Source organism: Arabidopsis lyrata, assembly GCF_000004255.2.
Source record: "Arabidopsis lyrata subsp. lyrata unplaced genomic scaffold ARALYscaffold_4, whole genome shotgun sequence".
NCBI classification, from domain to species: domain Eukaryota; kingdom Viridiplantae; phylum Streptophyta; class Magnoliopsida; order Brassicales; family Brassicaceae; genus Arabidopsis; species Arabidopsis lyrata.
In genome coordinates this window covers 17,241,937-17,263,549 of record NW_003302552.1, presented here as the reverse complement: position 1 = coordinate 17,263,549, position 21,613 = coordinate 17,241,937, and the positions used below count along the sequence as shown (strand labels likewise).

General features: G+C 36.2%; 3 protein-coding genes across 4 annotated transcripts; 1 reads left to right on the top strand and 2 right to left on the bottom strand.

The window, feature by feature from the left end:
• The first annotated feature begins 261 nt into the window (after positions 1-261).
• LOC9315677 (growth-regulating factor 3) lies at positions 262-3,247 on the top strand. Its single transcript, XM_021029169.1, has 4 exons — positions 262-939; positions 1,048-1,239; positions 1,453-1,810; positions 2,601-3,247. The coding sequence occupies exons 1-4, from the start codon at positions 735-737 to the stop codon at positions 3,034-3,036; spliced, it is 1,191 nt and encodes a 396-aa protein (XP_020884828.1). The 5' UTR covers positions 262-734; the 3' UTR covers positions 3,037-3,247.
• A 19-nt stretch (positions 3,248-3,266) lies between these two features.
• On the bottom strand, positions 3,267-8,852 carry LOC9315676 (1,4-alpha-glucan-branching enzyme 2-1, chloroplastic/amyloplastic). The gene is made up of 18 exons (XM_021029167.1): positions 8,654-8,852; positions 8,368-8,483; positions 8,009-8,235; positions 7,717-7,815; positions 7,516-7,558; positions 6,967-7,026; positions 6,713-6,793; positions 6,507-6,623; positions 6,221-6,304; positions 5,732-5,853; positions 5,464-5,583; positions 5,215-5,344; positions 4,988-5,098; positions 4,742-4,870; positions 4,552-4,655; positions 4,314-4,458; positions 3,625-4,182; positions 3,267-3,540 (listed from the first exon to the last, which is right to left on the bottom strand). Exons 1-18 carry the CDS (start codon positions 8,790-8,792, stop codon positions 3,403-3,405), a joined length of 2,523 nt encoding a protein of 840 aa, XP_020884826.1. The 5' UTR covers positions 8,793-8,852; the 3' UTR covers positions 3,267-3,402.
• A 349-nt stretch (positions 8,853-9,201) lies between these two features.
• Positions 9,202-15,805, bottom strand: LOC9315675 (ABC transporter G family member 34). 2 transcript variants are annotated; one of them, XM_021029165.1, is made up of 19 exons: positions 15,272-15,805; positions 15,026-15,146; positions 14,604-14,777; positions 14,227-14,517; positions 14,059-14,149; positions 13,043-13,943; positions 12,789-12,949; positions 12,469-12,572; positions 12,221-12,386; positions 12,055-12,129; positions 11,861-11,979; positions 11,429-11,761; positions 11,035-11,325; positions 10,876-10,959; positions 10,650-10,783; positions 10,341-10,568; positions 10,089-10,260; positions 9,747-10,001; positions 9,202-9,664 (listed from the first exon to the last, which is right to left on the bottom strand). In XM_021029165.1, exons 1-19 carry the CDS (start codon positions 15,658-15,660, stop codon positions 9,395-9,397), a joined length of 4,359 nt encoding a protein of 1,452 aa, XP_020884824.1. In that variant the 5' UTR covers positions 15,661-15,805; the 3' UTR covers positions 9,202-9,394. The 2 variants fall into 2 exon arrangements, with proteins under 2 accessions (XP_020884824.1, XP_020884825.1); XM_021029166.1 differs by having other exon boundaries at positions 9,249-9,664; positions 11,861-11,985; positions 15,272-15,775.
• Positions 15,806-21,613: the final 5,808 nt, after the last annotated feature.

Sequence of the window (21,613 nt, the reverse complement as noted above, 5' to 3'; positions counted from 1 at the left end):
TATAATATAGGAACCTTGACGAATTTTACTAACTCAAATACTATAAAGTAGTTTTGTTTGTCACAAATGCAGCAATTACAAATTATACCAACGTAACGCTCACTTATTAAATAATCTCCAAACGAATCACTTGATTAAGGACTAATTAAATATCCCCAACCCCAAGTAGGCTTTTGTTTTTTTCTATATAAAACTAATTAAAAGCAATACTAATAATATAAAAATGGAGATTGGTATTTCCAAAGCAGCAAAGACAGAAAAACTGCAGGTTATTATCTCTCCATCTTCATCTTGCAGAGTGGTTCTTTCTGGGTTTTCTGACTTGCTTTTTAATTTATTATTTACCTAAATCAAACCAATTATTTTAATAATCTGAGAGATTAATGAAGAGAGATTAATAAAGTTATTACTACTATATAGTTTAAAGTCTTTTTTACTGTATAGTATTTCTCCCCCCCATCTGTCTTGTCTCACAGTCTTTTTCTCGCAAGTCTCTGTAATAAAAACCTCTTTCCCTCTTCTCTGTCCTTTCTCTCTCTGCAGAAGAAGCCTCAGATACAGAAACTGACTACAAAGAACAAAGCTTTTTTTTTAGAGCCAAAAAAAGTTCTTTTTTTTTTCATAACCCCTACAGGCTACAAGACTTTCATAAGCTATTAAATCAGACCCTGGAAGACAAAAAAGGTGAAAAACCATTATATCCCAAAAGTAACCAGCACTTCTCTCTCTCTTCCATGGATTTGCAACTGAAACAATGGAGAAGCCAGCAACAGCAGACAGAGTCAGAAGAACAACCTTCTGCAGCTAAGATACCAAAACATGTCTTTGACCAGATTCAATCTCACTCTGCAACTTCTACTGCTCTTCCTCTCTTTGCCCCTGAGCCTACTTCTTCTAAACTCTCCTCTTTGTCTCCTGAATCTTCTTCCAGGTTCCCCAGTGAGTCTTTTTCTCCTTTCTCTTATCTTTCTTGATAAAGAGTTGGCCTTTTCATTCATATAGTTAAATTACTGATTGTGTTTTTTGATTCCTTTTTTTTTTTTGTAGAGATGGGGAGCTTCTTTAGCTGGGCACAGTGGCAAGAACTTGAACTACAAGCACTGATCTACAGGTACATGTTGGCTGGTGCTGCTGTTCCTCAAGAGCTCCTTTTACCAATCAAGAAAAGCCTTCTCCATCTATCTCCTTCCTACTTTCTTCACCATCCTCTTCAACACCTCCCTCATTACCAACCTGCTTGTGAGTCTCGACAACAGTCTTTCATCTATCTATTTTTTAAATATAAATGGGATGCATGATGGGTTTTGTGCTACTGTGTTGGAGTTGTGTTCCCAAGATCCAGACTTTCAATATTAGTATATTATCTTGAAGATCTAAACATGTGTGAATGGGATTAAGTAGGATATAGAATCTTGTTCTTGATCTGATTTGTGTAATAAAAATTGAAAACAGGGTATTTGGGGAGGGCAGCGATGGATCCTGAGCCAGGGAGATGCAGGAGAACGGACGGTAAGAAGTGGAGATGTTCAAGAGACGTCTTTGCTGGCCACAAGTATTGCGAGCGCCACATGCACCGTGGCCGCAACCGTTCAAGAAAGCCTGTGGAAACTCCAACCACCGTCTATGCAACTGCCACGTCCATGGCTACAGCAGCAGCAGCCACAGCCACAACAACAACAACAACATCATCTACGTTTGCTTTTGGTGGTGGTGGTGATAGTGGTGAGAAAGTTGTGGGTCAAGGAGGATCTTTCTTCTTCTCTGGCTCTTCTAACTCTTCATCATCTGAACTTCTCCACCTTAGTCAAAGGTAATAAACAGAAACTGTTTTTTTCTCTTAGGTCTGTCTGTTTTAGCTGTTGAACTTGTTGGTCAAAAGCATTAAACACATTTGACTTTTTTCTTTCTTTAGTTTTAAGCCAATAAGATTCTTGGTTGAGATTTAAGACAATTGTTTTGAATAATAAGAAGTTCATTTAGAGGAAAGCAATACTGATTCTGGATTTTTAACAATGAAACTAATGATCTACACAATTTGGTTTGTATGTTCATAACAATGTTGTGAAGAGAGGGTAATGTTGGAAATTGAGAGACACATCCTTATCATTTTAGGGTTGGTTTGTTTGTTTGTTTGTTGAATTATGAGTTTGGTTTCTTTGTGAAAATATCTCTCTTTTTTTTTTTCCTTGTGTTGAGAGATAATGATAACGTTGGATTTGATAGAATCTATAATTTGAAGTTAGGTGTGAGACTTTTCAAACAGAGAAAATAGAAAGAGAGAGAAATGGTAGGACCTTAGTGAAAGCTGACCCATATATGTCTCATATCTTGCAGAAAAGTTAAAGCTTTTAGATTCTTCTGCACCCACCTCCCCTATCCACACACAACACATGATACAACACACTCAATTAATAATTCTATTTCTATTTACTACTTAATCAATTCTTATAAAACCTGCATTAAAAGGTACTTTTAAAGCCTATAAACAAATATAAAGGCTACTACAACTATGTTGTTGAAGCCTAAATGTGGAATCTCTTTTGACAAATTATTGCTTTTGTGCTCTGTTTTCACCAATGAGATGTGGATTCTGTTAACAGTTGTTCGGAGATGAAGCAAGAAAGCAACAACATGAACAACAAGAGGCCATACGAGTCCCACAATGGATTCAGCAACAACAGATCAGATGGAGGACACATCCTGAGGCCCTTCTTTGACGACTGGCCTCGTTCTTCGCTCCAAGAAGCTGACAATAGTTCAAGCCCCATGAGCTCAGCCACTTGTCTCTCCATCTCCATGCCCGGAAACTCTTCCTCAGACGTCTCTCTGAAGCTGTCCACAGGCAATGAAGAGGAAGCTAGGAGCAACAACAATGGGAGAGATCAGCAAAACATGAGCTGGTGGAGCGGTGGAGGGTCCAACCACCATCATCACCACATGGGCGGACCATTGGCCGAAGCCCTGAGATCTTCTTCCTCGTCTTCCCCAACCAGTGTTCTCCATCAGCTGGGTGTCTCGACACAAGCCTTTCATTGACCAGTGTAAAACCAACACAACAACGCTGTTTTTACTCTTTGTCTTGGGTTTTTATTCAAATTTCCTGTATAAAGAGGGGAGGGTTTTGTTGTCCTCTTCCCTTTCTTTTTTAAGATTTCCCTTGTATCTGTAGCTTTTCTCTGCAGATTTTAATCCTCAAAGATTTATGTTTTGGAACTTCAAATCTATATATAGGATCTATGATGAAGCATATGAAGCTTGAGCAAATGTAGAAGTGCAACGATTTTTATTTCATTTTTAAATTATAATGATGCTGCAAGCGAAGACAGAGAAGAAGATCAAAGAGTAAATCTTTGTAGTACAAAGAAGCTTACACTAGGTAACTTGGACATCCTTGTCTTGCTCCTAAACATCTTCAGGTAACAGGCTTATGGGGACAAGAGAAGAACGGTCATCATCATCATCTACTGCAGCGTACACTACAGCGGTTCTGCACGGCGCATAAACCATGAAGGAGCAAGGCCTATCATCGTGTCTTCCATCCTGCATAGCAAATTATCAGTTCCTTAGTAGTGACTTGGAGAAAAGAGTTTCTTTGTTACATTCTCGTTTAGTTAAAGGGCTTACAGAGGTGAAAAACTCTGCGGAGTCATCTAGCCGGTTGAAGCCTCCGAATAAAGAGTTATCAGAGTCCAAAACAATTTTGTACTTTCCGGGAACAGAGCAACCGATACGGTAATCTGAGTAACTGTTGGTCCAGTGGAAGTTGAAGACGAAGAGCAAGTTACCTCTCTCGAATACAATGACTTTGTCTCCTTCATCCTTGCGGGATATGTACTGGTGCTCTGAAGTCATGAAACCATACGTCTCCTCTAGATTTTGCATTGCTCGATCAAACTCTTGTAGTCCATGGTATCTAAGATATTCTGCATCTCCCAAATCAAACCTACGTCGGCATTTATCATAACTACCATTATTCCCAGGGATGACTCTGCCATCAGGAAGGTGCTGGTCAGTCCTTGGGAAGTCGATCCATTCTGGGTGTCCAAATTCGTTTCCCATGAAATTGAGGTATCCTTCTCCACCCAATCCCATCGTAATGAGACGGATCATTTTGTGTAAAGCAATCCCACGGTCTACCCGTGGAGTGGCCTGTCTATCAACAGCCATGAAATCATACATGTCCTATATAATCAAGTAAAAAACATAACATTTAGTCGAACAATTTATCTAAATACAACCAGACTTAAGAGTTCAAAGACAGTAAGATGTTAGCTATTCTGTTTGCTAAGTCTTATCAGCCACCAACCAGGTACCTTGTCCATTAGCCAGAAAGCTATCGTTTTGTCTCCAACAAGGGCTTGATCATGACTCTCCGCGTAGACGACACATTTTTCTCCCCACCTCCTGTTGGTAAGTGTGAAAGTTATATCACCAACCTGCCAGTCCTCGTCTCTCTTCCTAGAGAAATTACAACACACCATATCAGTTCAATATGATATAACAACGTCCCCCTTAGTCTCATTGAAAAGCCAAGGCGTCCTGGGGACATACTTGAGAAGCTCAATCCATTTATCTGCAACTGCCATGTGTAGACGGTAGTCAAAACCCACACCACCGTCTTCGACAGGAATGCAAAAAGCTGGCATCCCGCTAACCTGTAACGAAATCAATTGCGAGAACCGAAGAGAGGTATCAAAGATACTTCAGTATCACTAACTAAACAAAAGCGCAAATGACTTACATCTTCGCCGACAACAATAGCCTCAGGGTATAGCCCATGAATCAAATCGTTCACCAGCATTAGATAGACCACAGCGTCAACATCAGTAGAATATCCAAAGTACTCATTGTAATTCCCAGTAAATTCGACCTGCCACAAACGCTAGCAGTTAGGTTCCATAAAGCTATATTTTTGCATTCGCATATTTGTAGAATACTATCATATATTGACATAAAGAACAAAACTAATCCCATACACAAATACCACCTGCAGTCCATGATGAGTGTACATCATGGAAGTCACACCATCAAATCTGAACCCATCAAACTTGTATTCTTCCAGCCACCATCTCGCGTTGGAAAGAAGATACCTAAGAACCTAAATACACAAGGAACAAACGTTTAATACCGATACAGACATAACCACCAACATAGGGGTACACTAAAGGCCTTCCCATTAATATTGCAATATCAACTCTACGGAAAGAGACATACTTCCCAGCTTCCGTAATTGAAAAGACGAGAATCCCACATCCAATGATAACCCCGCGATCCAGAGTGGAAATATTGACCATCAGTGCCATCAAACATGTCCAGGCCATCCAGTGTGTTTTTGGATGCATGGCTGGTTTTATTCAAGACAATGATGATTATTCATGAAAAAAGTCCATATCAACTGATTCACAATAACATCTAACTGAAGTAAGATGGTTCTGGAGAAGTGCGTTAACGAGAAGCCAATACCTGTGCACAATATCCATCAGAACAACCAGACCTAGCTCATGAGCTTTGTCTATCAAAGATTTAAGGTCATCAGGAGTTCCAAAGCGGCTGCTAGGTGCGAAAAAATTTGTCACATGATACCTGCATTGCATGTATCAAAGTCACATGCTCAATCACTAAGGAGACAAAAAGATTTACGACTTTGAAGAATCAACAAATGGCTTTTAACAGGAATGCACTGGATGATAGGTAGGTAGGTAGACATATTCTATCTGGGAAAGGAAGATACCCAAAGCTGGCATAGTAGGCATGTTCTTGAATGGCCATTATCTGAACAGCATTATAGCCTAGCTTTTTTATACGTGGAAGTACATCATCTCTAAAGTTGGCATATGTATTTATCTTTGGTTCCTGCAGATCAAAGATAACAACGTTACCCATCATCTCTAAAGTTGGCATAAGAGTCTTCTGCCATCAAGAACCTGGAACAAAAATAAGAGTTCCGAGATTTCCTTTTGCATTCTTACTGTATATTGAAAGTATACATTCTCTAAAGATGATTAAGCCATCAAATAACGATGATAGTCGTTTGTTCAAACGGACTAGTTCCCAAATTCTCTTTTAAATGCCTAGACCAAACTTTCCACTATCCTCAACAAGCGACAAAGTCAGGCACATATGAGAATTGTCATGTCAAATGTAGTTTAAACTTCTACTTTTGTCAGTGATATTTTGATACTTAGTGAATACCACTCCAAGATAAGAGAAAGAAACATACCGTACTACTCATTCCAACATGTGATTCATATATACGCAGTGATGTGGGTCTCCTTGGACGAGGATGTTTGAACACATATTTATCCTGCAACAATGGAGTACTTTACAGGCCTTCAGCGAGGGAGACATACAATAAACACATATACACATTGATAATGCTGGAAACCAGTTATGACTTACATACAAAATATAATATTTTTATTGGATGTCTGCATCTTGAAAGAGTTTCAATTATCTCTAGAAAACACCAAAACAAATGAGAATATAAAATGAGTACTGATTTGTACCTCCACAGCAGGGTCATAATATACTCCATTGTATGGGATCTCGCCTGGTGGCTGGACAGAATACTTGATCCAAGCTGGAATGGAGTCTTTAATACCAGATGGGGTATCCATGCGAATCTACCAATGCATGACATACAATAAAACTACGATGAGAGTTACAAAGCTGATTATTTTGCATCCAAAAGGGTAAACTATGAACATGTCACCTTCACACGGGAGCCATGGGGAATTGCTGACGAGCCATCAGCATTATTTGGCAGAAATATTTCCCACACACCAAAGTCGTTCTGCTCAAATTTCAGTGATAAGACTGTCTAAGATCAGAATTCCAGAGAGGAACAGAATAATAAAAGAGCAAAGCATGCCGCCAACAAGAACCAGTGAAAGTTTAACTGCTAGCCTAACTATCAGCTGAGACGGAAGATTAAACAATAGATCACATTAGAGTGTAAGAGCATACCCGGGCCATTACATCAGCTTTCGCATTCCAGTTATTAAAATCTCCGATCAGTGATGCTGCCTGGAAAGAATAATTCAGCCAAATAACTTGTTAGAAAAAAACAATAATCTAGATATTCAATCAGGTGCAGATACATGCATGGAACAGAATACAAAAGACAAAACCGATGTCACAACACTGGGGCACATGAGACCCTGTTTACTGAACTATGAACCCAGGCTGATCATTCATACTTATGCTAAATACAAAACCACTTGACCAGTTTTGAAATCTGTAACCCCAACAACTGTAAGAAAAAATAATTCACCACCACAAAAAAAAAGAAAAAGAAATTTGGTATGTTTGTAATAGGTGAGCATCACAAGGTCAATCAGATTGAATGTGGGAGTACATGAGTTTTAATCCATGATTTTAGATTTAGTTCTCTTCACAGGCATAAAAAGTTGCATTTGACATACACAAGCAAATTCTGAAACTCTAATGACGGAACAAATATAACATCAAATCATTAAAAACATAATTGTTAGGTAAAGTAGAGTTGAAACAGACCTTAGCTCCTGGTGCCCATTCCCGGTAAGTGATACCAGTGGCGCTAATAAAGCAGTGAATTATAATTAGCAACTGCAATACCAACTATCTGAAGAGTATTTACTAAACTTTTACTGTGACTAGAGTGCTGAAAATGCAATAATAAGAAACGTTAAAGCTATGGAAACGGCACTTGAATATATATGTTCGAATGAAGTTTACCTTCGAGTGAAGCCAAATATTTCATAACCACGAGAAAATGCCTCCAAACCACCTTCATACTTGTCGATTTCTTCACGCAGTTTTCTGTACTGCCCATATCTGCAACGTCATGCTGAGTAATTAGAACTTAATAAAGAAAAGAAACGCAAGCTTTTAAGCCAGGGGAAGGATGAAAATTAAGATAACATAAAACTTACAAGTTCCACCAACAAAAATTACATTCATTGTTTAATAGTTTTGATAGATTACTCTTTTGCAAAGAAGCTAAAGCAAAATAGAATACATTGTTTACCGGTAATCAAGATGAGTACGATGACTGTTCAACATAGGATCAATGTCATATATTTTCTTCCCATCTCCAGGAGGTGGAATCTTCCTCTGCCCAACTTCTTGGTCTAAAGACTGTGACATCTCTGCAATATCTTCTTTATAACTTTTGCTTCCAGATGTTGAGAGTGCACAAGTTTTATCTGTTTCCTGGGATTCTTCAGTTTTCTGAGTGTCTACATCGCCGAGCACCTAACAATAATCATTTAAGAAGAGTATGAGGGATTCTATCTAAGTATGTAAATGCAAAAAGCAATGGAAGTGCACTTAAATTATCTGACAACAAAGCTGAGTATCGTCAGAGACAGTTTCCCGAGATTGTACTTGATCAGTGGCAGATGAAGAGCTATCACTCTGATGGCCACGAAGCTTCTCAGATGCAGTGGTAGCTAAGGAAGACGAATCAGAATCATACGATGGCTTCCGAGCAAAAACCTTCCCTAAGAAATTATCACAATTAATTCCAAAAGGAAGACAAATAGCATAATCAAATTCAGATTCAAAGATTAATTCCACACATTGACTACATGAAATCACGAATCTCGAAACCCGTGACAGTAGAAGGAGACATATACTGAGAACAAACAAAGGAGATGGAGGAGCCAAGTACCAGAAGAACGAGAGTCCTTCCTCAGAGAGAAGGAAACAGCGTTGGTTCTCCTGAGATCTTCATTGAAACTGGGAAGAGACGAGTTCTTCTTAATCGATGGAAGATGTGGGAAACGTACGCCGGAAATCGTGTAAACCATTGAAGACGGAGAGATTGAGTTTTACAGACAACTTTGGGAGGAGAGAGTGACGAGCGAAAAAGCTTTAAGGAATAAAATCTAAAATTAATCATAAATTAATAATTTAAAACTAGACGACAAAAATAAAAGTTAAACAAATTAATCAAAATTACACGACGCTCATTTGGGACGGAGCATAGTGTGCCACGTGTATGATGTCAGATATTTAAGTGGAACCCATTAGTATCTCAAATTCTCAATAATTGCTTCTTTTACCCCTCAAAATATCAATTTTCATTAGGAGAATAAAAACATTTGTAGTTGTCAGATTTCAGACTCGTAACTGAAAAACAAGATTTAAACTTTTTTCTTGATGTGGGACGAGTCCAAACTTGCACAAATATCTTTTCTCACGGGAATCACTAGAGAATAAAGAATATACCATGTATTTTGATTTTGAATAAGAAAAATATCATATTGTAAACATGAACTGTTGTTTATTAATACGAAACGACAAAAAATAAATAATTAGTTAATACAAGAAAATTTACATGAATTCATTCATACACTTTCTCAAACACTAATCTATAAAGGTTTTTGAAATCTCTTCTAATAAAGTTTTTTCACCTTCTTTGGAAGTTGAGGAACTTGATACCATAAGCAAAGACAAAGAGAAAGACCAAGATCCAGGCGATGTGGACAGCAGCTACAACTGGTAAGAAGTCATGTTCGAACCCGAATCCAGTTTTGAGCAACGTTTTGAGACTCATGTCTCCAACACCAGTGATGTGCACTATCGAATCTTTGTCTCCTACTTGAGATGTTATGATTCCATACAATGTCCAAGCCACAGGTGATGCCCAATAGTACCATCTCCACCATATTGGTATTTGCTGCATCAAAAGTTCAGTTAGTCTAGCGCTTAAAACATTTTTCTTGATATTAATTCAAATGTAAGTTGCTTAGTTTCTTTACCGGTCTAGGGATGAGGAAACCGGAGAAAAGATTCCAGAGACTGAGGAAGAAGGACATGCAGATTCCGGCTATTTGATAGTTTGGTGTTAAGGCCACAAGCATCATACCGTATAGCGTGAAGTAGATGAAGCTTGTTAACATGTAGTAGTAGAACCAGAAGAATTTGACCACAGTCCAGTCGTATCCAATCATCGAGTAAAGGATTAGCGTGTAGACTCCGGTTTGTATAATGTTGTACATGATTTCTACTGCTACCTGCAACATTTTTAGATAACCATATCTTAGGAAAAGTAGCATGTAAGTATATAACGTTGAGGCAAAATAATTAGAATGGTTAAGTACCTGAGAAATTGCATAGGGAATGGCGGAGTACATTCCAGCGGCTTTTTCGCGGTAAAAAACCGTTCGCTCAATAGCAACCGCGGGTTGAACTGTTGCAGCGTTGGTGGCACCGAGGAACAATACAGCAGCATACATGGCTCCAAAGAAATTATTCAGGTCTTGCTCTTTCTCTCTGTTTTGGTTTTTGGATGAATACGTCACATTTTGATAAGATGATAATTTACTAATGGAATAGAGAAAAGAATGGCTTACATTTTAGTTCCTGTTTGCCAGAAAAGGAGACCAAACAAGACACCAATGACTACTGTCATGAGAAACCGAATGGCATTGTACTGAGGATATCTCCAGTTTGACCAATACATTTTCCAGAAGCAAGCTTTGGTTTGAGTAGCAAATGGTTGCGCGTACTTGGTCGGGAAGTAGAGATCACTCGATCCCGGTGGTGGAGTACTGAGTTCTTTGATGAGTTCCTGATTTCTCCTGAGTAAAACATCAAGTTCAGATTAGAAAGACTGTGTAACAACTTTGGTTTAGTAGTAGCATTTCTCATAAAACACATACCGATAAAGAGAGGAGTTAGCGAATATTTGAGCAAAGTCCATGCTCATTTGTGACTCCATTGAAGGAGTAGTGACGTCAAGCATCCACGTCGCAGGATTGTATCCGTCCTTGATCTTGGGAACCCCTTCAATAGCCTGCAAGTAAGGTTCTAGATTCAGTTACTTCCATGGATATATATAACAAATTCATAGGACCAAGAGATGGTAAAAAAAAACCAATGATTCACCTCAAAGTATTCAACGAGTTTTTGTGAGTGATGTCCTAGAGTTCCAGCATATATAACTTGGCCTCCTCGTTTCATCAACAGCAGCTGCATTAAACCAAAGATGATTGTTTAATTTTATTCTGGTTTTGAGACTCAAAAGTGGTTTTTTCGGAGGCAAACCTCATCGAAGGATTCGAAAATGTCGATGCTAGGCTGGTGAATTGTACAAACGACAGTTCTCCCTGTATCAACAGTATTCCTAACAGTACGCATAACAATGGCTGCAGCTCTTGCATCAAGACCAGATGTTGGCTCGTCCATGAAGATAATTGATGGGTTAGCTACCAATTCAACTGCAATAGTAAGCCTCTTCCTCTGTTCTGTTGAAAGACCATCTACACCAGGAAGACCAACTATAGAGTTTCTAAGGGGTTTGAGCTCCACCAACTCCATCACTTCTTCAACAAACATCTATCAATGACATAAACAAGCAAAAGAAAAGGTTACAGTTTATAAAATCATGCTAAGTGATTATTCTGAAACATTAAAACGTTAAATGCATAGTATTACAAACCTCTCGTGTTTTGGCATCTATATCGCCGGAAAGACGAAGCCATGCTGAGTATATGAGGGATTCATAAACGGTAACATGTGGAGAATGGATATCATTTTGTTCACAGTAACCAGTGACTCTAGCAAATGTTGCTTGGTTCTTTGGGTAACCAGATATATTAATACTCCCTTCAATGTAGCCTCCTGTTTTCCTACCGGCCAAGACATCCATTAAGGTAGTCTTACCCGCACCACTGACACCGACCAATGCTGTCAATACTCCTGGCCTGAAAGCTCCACCAACCTCTCTTAGTAATTGAAGGCGATCGCCTTCAACTCCTTGAGCCTTCATTTCCTGCAGAATTTAAAGGAAACAATGAGTACAACTCCTTATCGATACACGTCATTAGTTAAGTCTAACACGAAAAACAAGTATGAGACGCAGTTTGCTTACTGCAGGCATATCCACGTAGTAGTTCACATTGTTGAATGCAAGCGAAAGAGGTTGGAAAGGTAAAACCATTCCTCTCTTTGGTCCATGATTTGAAGTACTAGTGAGTTCCACTACAGAACCTGCAACTTTTTAGTAGAGTCAGAATAATCAAAGTAAAAAGATAGCTGCAGAAGTAAAGAGGTACAAGATTTCACCTCCTGTTCCACGGTGACTCCCTTTCTGTTTGTCTTTACCTTCTTCCACAACTGTAGCTTTGGAGTTACCGAGAGCTACAAGAAAAATTTCAAGATCTTGTCAACTAAAAAATGATTCTTGTTCAAAGTTCTGAATAGCCAGAAAGTTAAAAATAAGAGCACATACGGTTCAAATACATCAAAGCTATTATGTAAAAGAAGTTGAACAACACAGTAAACCCAAGTAGCGCCCCAATGCAGATCCAAAACCAATATGGTTCTGTAAAGAAGCCTCGGCTCTTCAACAAGACTTCTCCAACTGTTTTCGCGTTGATGCGTGTATCACTGTTTGGCTGCATCATGTAACATAACAGAATTTATATCAAAAATTTGTAAAGAGAAGTCAACCAGATGAGGTCTAGGTGAAAATCTTACACTGCCCCATCGCTCATCCAGAAATTCATTCATAACTAATGCAGTCTGTCCATACATCATAGGGGATATATAATAGGCCCAAGTCATCCATGATGGGATGTCATCTGTGAAAAAAAAATATATATATGTTTCACTTAACAATCACATAGATATCAAGAGGGGCTGTTTGGTTCTATAGTTCAAACAGATTTTGAATGTTCTATCATATGATAAGATATGTGATCTTTAAGGACTTCTACAGTATCATCCACTCAACTGTTTTACTATCCGGTAAAAGCTTGGTATAGGTTCTTTTGCGTAAAAAGAGATCATATGCTTACCTTTAGCAATAATGAAGCCTCCAAGAACAAATACAAGTAGCAATGCTAATGTCCCGCCCGAGTTGGCGATTACTTCTGTTCGTCCAAGGGCTCCTAGGAATCTAAATAAAGAAAGTGCCATCTGATTCACACAGAAGTATGCAAGCAACTGCCGGAAGAACCTAATGGAACAAGTTTGGTTAGTTCAAGAGAATGAAAATAGAAGAAAATAAAGAAAGTTCCTTAGTGAACTTCTTGAGTACTAGCAAATGTACCTGGCAGCAGAAGGAGCAAAACCAATAGTGTAGTATGTAAGAGCGATCCATATAACTGATTCAATAAGAGATAATGGAATCTTCAGAAGAAAACCCGGTAAGGCGAAAGCCCATGGAGGATAGAACAAGAAGTCCCTCTGCTTGAAGAAAACCGGGAGCCTCATCACTGTGAATGCTAGTTCAGCCATTCCATTAAACATTAGATTTATCAAGCTGAAAAAGAGAGCACCATAAAATTTTTGACCATCTTGCACCGTGCCCACATGCATTTCTGTCCTAAAATAGACTGTCATGGCAATCAAAGACATGATGGTTATCTGGACGGTCTTGAACACATACACAAAGGAGTTACGTTTCATAAGAAGCCATTCTCTATCAAAGCATGCCTTGAACAGGTCCTTGTTTGATATACCATACTTTTGAGTCACTAGTGCAGCAGGATGGGTTTTAGCTTTGTCATAAGGAACCCTGAATTCTGAAGCAAGTTGTTGCCCGGTGTGAAAAGAATTGAAGCCGCTTGCAAAATCATGCACCGATACATAGTTGTAAGGTTGTTCTCTCCTGTTCCAATACTGTTCTTGGTCCTTCTTAGACGTAACTTCTTGCAGAAAGTCTGCAATACCTTTCCTTTCAGGACATTGGAAACCCATGTACTCAAAGAACTCAAGAACGTTGTCTCGTGGCCCCTGGTAGACAATTTGGCCCTCTGAGAGTAGGATAATGTCGTCGAAAAGCTCAAATGTCTCGGGCGCAGGTTGTAGAAGCGAAATAACCATAGTGACATCAGCGATATGAACTAGTTGCCTCATGAACTTACAAATTTGGAATGTTGTGGAACTATCCAACCCTGTTGATATTTCATCCATGAAAAGAGCTGTTGCTGGTCCAACTAACATCTCTCCTGCTCAGTTGAGACAAGAGCCATCCAAGTTAATGAACACATCTTCACTATTACTGTAGTGAAATCATGGCAATATTATATCAAAGTTAACATATGTAACACTCAAAAGTTTTACCTGTTGTTAGACGTTTCCGCTGTCCACCAGAAATACCTCGTCTCATCACATCTCCAACAAGTGTGTCAGCACAAATGTCCAGACCAAGTAACTGTCAAATGGCATTAACCAAGGATAAGCTAAAAATATATTGTTTGTTAGAAAAAGAGAGAAACACAAAAGCTGTACCTTTAGTACATAGTCTGTAACCAAACTAGTTTCTTGGCCAGATATGGCAATAGATTTCATAAATGCATCAATCTCAGGGTCTGGCTTAATTCCAGCTTCTCTCTCCCTCCTTGAGAGCTCAGTCAAAAGCTGGTACCGAGTCCCAACACCTAGACATCTGCCAGAAAAATCCACCGTTTCTCTCACCGTCATTTCTCCAAAGTGAAGGTCATGCTGACTAATGTAGGCACACGTCTTCTGAGGAACAAACTCACGAAACTCATGACCGCAGTAAGTTATCCTCCCAGACATCTGTTTGTCATAGACCCCGGAAAATGTTAACTCAACCAGAAGCTTTTAAACGCATATATTTACATAAATACAATAAGACAACAAACCTGGAGAGTGTCATCGAGCTTCCCAGCTAAAGCTTGTAACAAAGTTGTTTTCCCTGAACTTGGAGGACCAAGTAATAAAGTCATCCTTGATGGTTTGATAATGCCACTGATATCCTTAAGTATCTGAATCTTCCTCTTCTTAGATGGAAGGAGGTGGAATATTCCAAGAATGCTCTGTTTTACAAATAAACAGTAAAATAAAGAGATCAACAACAGTTTCATACAATTTTGACATTTACACACATAAAGTTTGACATTTTAAAGATATCTAATTTGGACCCGACAAGACTTTATCCCAAAAAGGTTAAAAATTCATGCCAAGACACAAAAAACCGTAAAGTTAGGTTTTATCTTCTTTAGATCTTACTTTCTCTCAACAACATCGAACAAGACAAAGTTACCCACAAAAAAAAAAACTGAACCTCGATTGTATTCAAAGTGACGTTGAAGAGAGTCGGAAGAGCCCTGCTTGCACTACGAACATCTCCTTCCACTGAAATATTCTCATATCTTACTTCTATTTTCGGAACTTCGATTCCTACTCTGTTTTCGCCAAAATAAAAAATAAAATAAAAGAACAAAACGAAAAAAAAAAAGCAAATTTGTCAGACGACAAAAGTTGTAAGAAAAGAAGTTTGTTTTGTTTTTGTCTGAAATTAAAGTCTTACCTGTCAGTTCTTTCTCTCAATCTCCGGAGAAACTTTTCGTTATCTTCTTCAACGAATTTCAAAATTATTTCCATAAGATGTTTCTTCTCTTTAGGTGCAAGATTCGTGAGGTCAACTTCTTCAAGTCCAATCTTCCCGTTGACCGTCGTTTGCGGCAACATACCTTTTCGTAGCCGATCGTAAGTCGGTAACCTCTCAAGCGCCGCCCACCGGAGCTCCACGTCATCTTCTTCTCTTCTTTCGCTCCCACCGAACACGTCGTCCGTTGGGGGAGCGAACACATCTCTGAAGCTTTTTGAAGCAGCTCCGGCTAAACTCCGGTGACTTGAGGACGCTAAGCTTCCTCTCCCGCTCATTGTTCGGACCAGATCTTCGTCTCGTCCTAACATCGCCGCCGAAAAAGTTGAGATTTGAATCTCAGTTCGTCGATTCGTTTCCGGCGACCATTTAAAGGGGAGAGAGAATCTTTGGAGGTGAGAGAGAAGAGGCGGGTTAAAAAGGCTTTGAGTGACAATTTTTTCTTTTATAATACTATTTTTTGTCAAAAAAATACTATTTTTTGTATGTTTTCTGTTGTCAGTCTAAAATTAAATGGTAAATAAGATTAAAATAGTATTTTACACTATTTTCGAAAAATATACTAAAAATATTTATTAGTATATATGTCGATTTCAATAAGTTATAAAATCTCAAATAAATTCATTACTATATATAGGAAAAATAAGATGTTGAATTGATAATATGTGTTTGTGTTACAAATTTGTATCATATAATTGTTTTATGGATTTATTATATAGATCACTATGGAGAATAGTGATGAAATATCATATATTTGATTATTGGCAACATAACCTAATTTTTTTATTAAGTACGTCTTCTAATTTAGACGAATTTTCTTGACAATGGATTCTTTCGCAGACATATCACACCTCATTATGATCCCATCATTTCGATGAATTAAAATTTTACTAATTAATGATGATTTGATTAGTTTAATAATCTTGTAGGTAGTGGTACGGTCTAATTTAAACATACGGATTGAACGTGTGTCTAATGTCTATTCATGGTGAGGTAATTGCTTGTGTCATAAATACAATAATAAAATGGGAAAAAAAACTAAAAACTTTGTTAGGGAAATTCAGAAAAAAAAACAGTTGAAAAAAGATTAAAGTCTTTGCGCAGACATGCATGTGATTATTATTGAACGTTAAAACTACCACAGTTTCATTCTACACTACGATGAGCTTAGTGATAGAGGCATAGAGGATAGAGCATTAGAGCTAATTGCTAAGACAAAACAATAAAGATTATAATGACAAAATAATGACGGTATATTTCAAAATAATAATATGAAGTATTCACACAAATTATTATCAAGTAGTAAATTTTAAATTGTTTTACCTTACACTTTAACAGATACTGTTACTTCCTCATTAGTCCTTAATTACCATCTTAAAATGATGAGGAAACATTGTCAACAGTTAACGACATACGGGTGTCTCAATAGTCACTTTTTTGCTTTCTTGTCTTTGTTTTCTTGTGAGGGTAGAACCAAAAAAATAATAATAAATGATTGCAAACTTTTGAGGGCTTTGATTTAGTCATTGTGAAAATCTTTTAGTAGTAGGAACAAAATGTAATTCCTACATTAAAAATAAATCATGACATATAATGTGCATTTTTATTTTTCTACTTTAAATCGTTATTTTTGGGATCTAAACCCTAACACAATTTTCTTGCGGTGTGCTTTATTATTGGGAAAGTAATCACACAAGTAATCGCCGTTCATCTTCCTTGGACATCAAATTAATGCACTCGGAAAAATATTGTTGTGTTCAACATTACGTTCGATATTTTTGGTTAGTTCCGCTTCTTATTACAAATTGTTGTTTGTTTGATAGTGCTTTCGTAGCCCAAAAATGACAAAACATGACCTGAAATGGTCGACCAGGCATTCTTAGCTTGAATAGGTTTGAGGTGTCAGGTTTGAGCTTCTGACTTTAAAGGATGCGCTGACTTAGATTATGAAAGTTCAAATCAAATGCCGTTGACATATAAAATCATTCATGTATAAGAGTTTTAATTCTTTCTACCGTTTGCAATAATGAATTCATATAGGTTCCAAATATATATTAGTTAAGGTTTCGATTTAAAATGTTCCTGATAATTTTTTTTTTTTTTTTTTGATAAACCCTATCGGCTATCCGGTCGGCTCCGGTAGGAACGCACCGAGGTGCTACATAGTAGATTGGTCCACCGTGTTAACGGTTAGGCCCTTACGGGCTACCACTCTACCTATCCCGAGTTTGGAATGCCTTCCGACTAAGTGCCAGGGGGTAGTCAGGCCACCTGCATTTCTGGCTACCAGGTAAACCAATTGGGCCAAGACCCAACTGACAGACTTTCCAAACAAATGTGTTTTTGTTTCCAAGAAAAATCGAACTCAGGTTTGTGAATGTCACCATTTTCCAAAGCTTCCTCTGCTACTTGACCACAGATGCTTGGGCATGTTATAATTCTGTATCAAATGTTGGCCATGATAGTTTTTTTTTCTTCAGTCAAAGATTAATCACGATAAAGATATAAGAGGAGGACATATATGGAAATTGGACACCCTCCAAAACTATGCGATCATAAATTACATATAGAGATTGATATAATGTGATTTGAGTACAATGCACTAAGCTGAGACAAAACATATCTTTGAAGATTTCAAACGTTGAAGAGAATCCATATTTATTACTCTCTCTGTTTCAAAATATAAGACGTTTTAGTTAAAAGCACGCATATTAAAAATTCAATCAATCATGAATGACACTGCAGAAATAATCAAAAAATATTAAATTAATACTCTCTCTGTTTCACAAAGAGTGTCATTTTAGAGTTTGATTTTTGTTTCACAAAGAGTGTCATTCTACATTTTCAATGTGACTTTTACACAGAATTTCCTGATTTATCCTTAACTTAAAGCTACTTTTCATTGAATTTAAATCATTAATCACTTATTAAATAGGGGCATATATGTATAATTCAATGTTTTCTTAATTTGTGTGAAATGTGTCAAAATGACACTCTTTGTGGAACGGATGGAGTATATAATTTGCATAGAAACTTGAAAACGTCTTACATTTTAAAACAAAAATAATACCACAAAACGTCTTACATTTTGAAACGGATGAAGTATCGATAATGTTGAACTTACTTTTGTTTTTATATTTGCGTACAATTTGGAACGATTCTTACTCTTTTGCTATTAAAGTTCGAATTTCATATAAAAACTATATGACATTTATGTTAGCATGGGCACACTCTATCAGTAGAAAGTAGAAACCCATATGTATATAAACTTATAGTAAATGCTTTAATAGAAACTGGTAGTTGAAAAATTGAAAGCTAGGTTTAAACACAAATAAATTTTAAAGACTATTTTGAGTAAAAATCATTCATATGGCGATCTATATACATATAGATCGATGGTTAGATAAATAATCAATGAACATGACTACACATGTTTGGATGAGAAGATCGGACGGTCAAAAATAAACGCAAGAGATATCGCAACCCACGAAGTAAGGGATTTTCATCACATGACAAGAGTCTTTCAATTTAGCTTTTCCCCATGCATTTCATTAAAACAAATTAAATAATCCCTCTGTTTCGTTTTAGTTGTCGTTTAAGATTTTTTCACATAAATTAAGAAAAGCATTAAATTTTTTGTTTTACTTTTTATTAATATATTTTATAAAAAATTTCATTGGCCAAAACATTAAAACAATAGGAATAAAACTGGAATTTTCACCAAATATTTACATTGAAAACCTAAAACGATAACTATTATGAAACAAAATTTAAATTCTAAAACGACAACTAAATTGAAACGGAAGAGTAATGGATAATGTGTGGCATCATCATAACAATCATTAATAATAGTACTATTTAATAATCAAATTCAAATCATTATAAGATTTAGAGAGTTCCCAAAATGTTTAATTATTTGTTTAATGGATAAAAATTTGCAGTGTACTCAACGAATTGGTGATTTTTTCCTACTTTTTTTTTGTTAACACTGCAAAATGCAAATGTTCAAGTTCTCTCTTTAATCCTGTTTTAGCTACTTTTAACTCATCGAACCTAAATTCTTATAAAAATACATTCCAGTTATAATTTAATCCAAATCATGGCAAGAAATTTAACTATAATGAATATCTAGTTGGAAAAAAGATACTCAGCTACACGAAGTATAACGGAATACATGGCTACACATGCCAAGTTTAAAAATATACAACCAACTACACGAACTAAATGTATTGCATGCCCACATATACCAACTATATGACGACATGTGGTCAACATCACGAACATCTTATTCTGGTATACTAATCATCGAAATCCGGCGTTGACCATCGTTGACCGGTATTGACCAACAAAAATATTCAATTTTCTTATATTTTATCCTTAAAAACAAAACCAAAATTATTCTATTAAATCTTTTATTGTATTGTATAATTAAAGACGGTCACACATTCTATATAGTATATTCAACTTATTTAAATTTCGTATATATATTTAATAAATTGATTGTTATAATTAGTTAGTTTTTTTCAATTTCAAAACTAAAATAAAAGTGAAATAAAAATAATTAAGCGAATTCCTTATTTTTACATTGTCAATAAAAACATTAACTTCTTATTTTATATATCTTTCTGCTAAAATCAATATCGTTAGATTTTTTATTTGCTATATATTAAAAAATACAAATTACGACCTTTTTTGTTATTTATCCGTTATTACGAAATTTTTGTTAATAATTGTAATTACATAAATTAATAATATATTAAAGTTAGACTAAAGAGTATGTAAAATTTTCTATGTTTTTAAGTTTTAACTATGTATTATGATTTTGATTTTAGCAAAATAAACTTCATATTTTTTAAACATGCAAACTTTAGATTAAAGAGTCATATACTCAATTTTTCTAAAAAAAATAATAAAATTTATTTCATTTCACTTTTAGTTTAGTTTTGAAGTTAAAAAAATTAACTAATTATTAAAATCACTACCGGTCAATACTAAAAAAATTAACTAATTACTAAAAAAAATTTTGAATATTTTTGTTGGTCAATGCCGGTCAATACCGGTCAACAATGGTCAACGCCGGATTTCGTTGATTAGTGTACCGGAATAAATGTTCGTGATGTTAAGCACATGTCATTATATAGTTGGTATATGTGGGCATGCAATACATTTAGTTCGTGTAGTTGGTTGTATATTTTTAAACTTGACATGTGTAGCCATGTATTCCGTCATACTTCGTGTAGCTGAGTATTTTTTTTCCTATCTAGTTTGAATAAAACAACACATGCACACGTAATGTATGGCGTCACCTATGACGAATTTTTTTCTTATATATTTGTTTTTTTTCTTTTTCTTATTTGTATAGAGCGTCACTAGTTTATGATTTTTATATGTATGGACGGTCAATACTTTATTACACGTTAGAAATAGTGTACATGCATCATATTTGACCTGTCAAAAACTCAAAAAATTTCATTGCACGTTACAAATATACACATACAGACATGAATAATATAGGGTCCCAATAATAATAAACCACATGCATGGATCACGTTCTTGGAACGCTATTTATCATTAGTTCTACAATTTTTGTTTTGTGGTGTCATTAGTTATTGATCGTCCCCTTATATCACAAAGACCAAATATTTTATACAGTGTTCTAAAAATCGGTCTAGGCGGTCGCCTAGGCGTCGACTAGGCGCTAGACTCTCATGCGATGTCTAGATAACCGTCTTAGCCGCCTAAAATTACATAGAACTTGTTTAATGTATTTTTTCAATTTTAATTAGAGTTTTATTTATATATATAGTTATAAATATTTATATATTGTTTAATATAAATATAAATAAATGTTTTATCTAATTTTTGTTTATAATTTCATAATTTTTAGTTTTATATAGATATTTTATATAACTTTTATATATAATATCATATTTATAATGTTTTATGTTATAAACGTCTAAACCGCCTAAAAAATCGCCTAGGCTCCAATTAGGCGTTCTAGGCGCTAGGCACTGGGTCACCGCCAGCTTAGCGCCTAGCGCTTTCTTGAACACTGATTTTATATGGTTCTTTCTGAGTGCCACTCGAAACAATATTTAGACTGTCTAAATTTTTTTGCTAGTTGAGATATTAGCATTTGATAAATTTCGATCATTACATGCTCAAGAAATTACTAGTCTAGAATTTCATGAGCCTACAAAATCCAATTACATATAAACAAAAACTGACCTAAAAGTTAAAAACTTCATAAACGGTTTCTCTGAT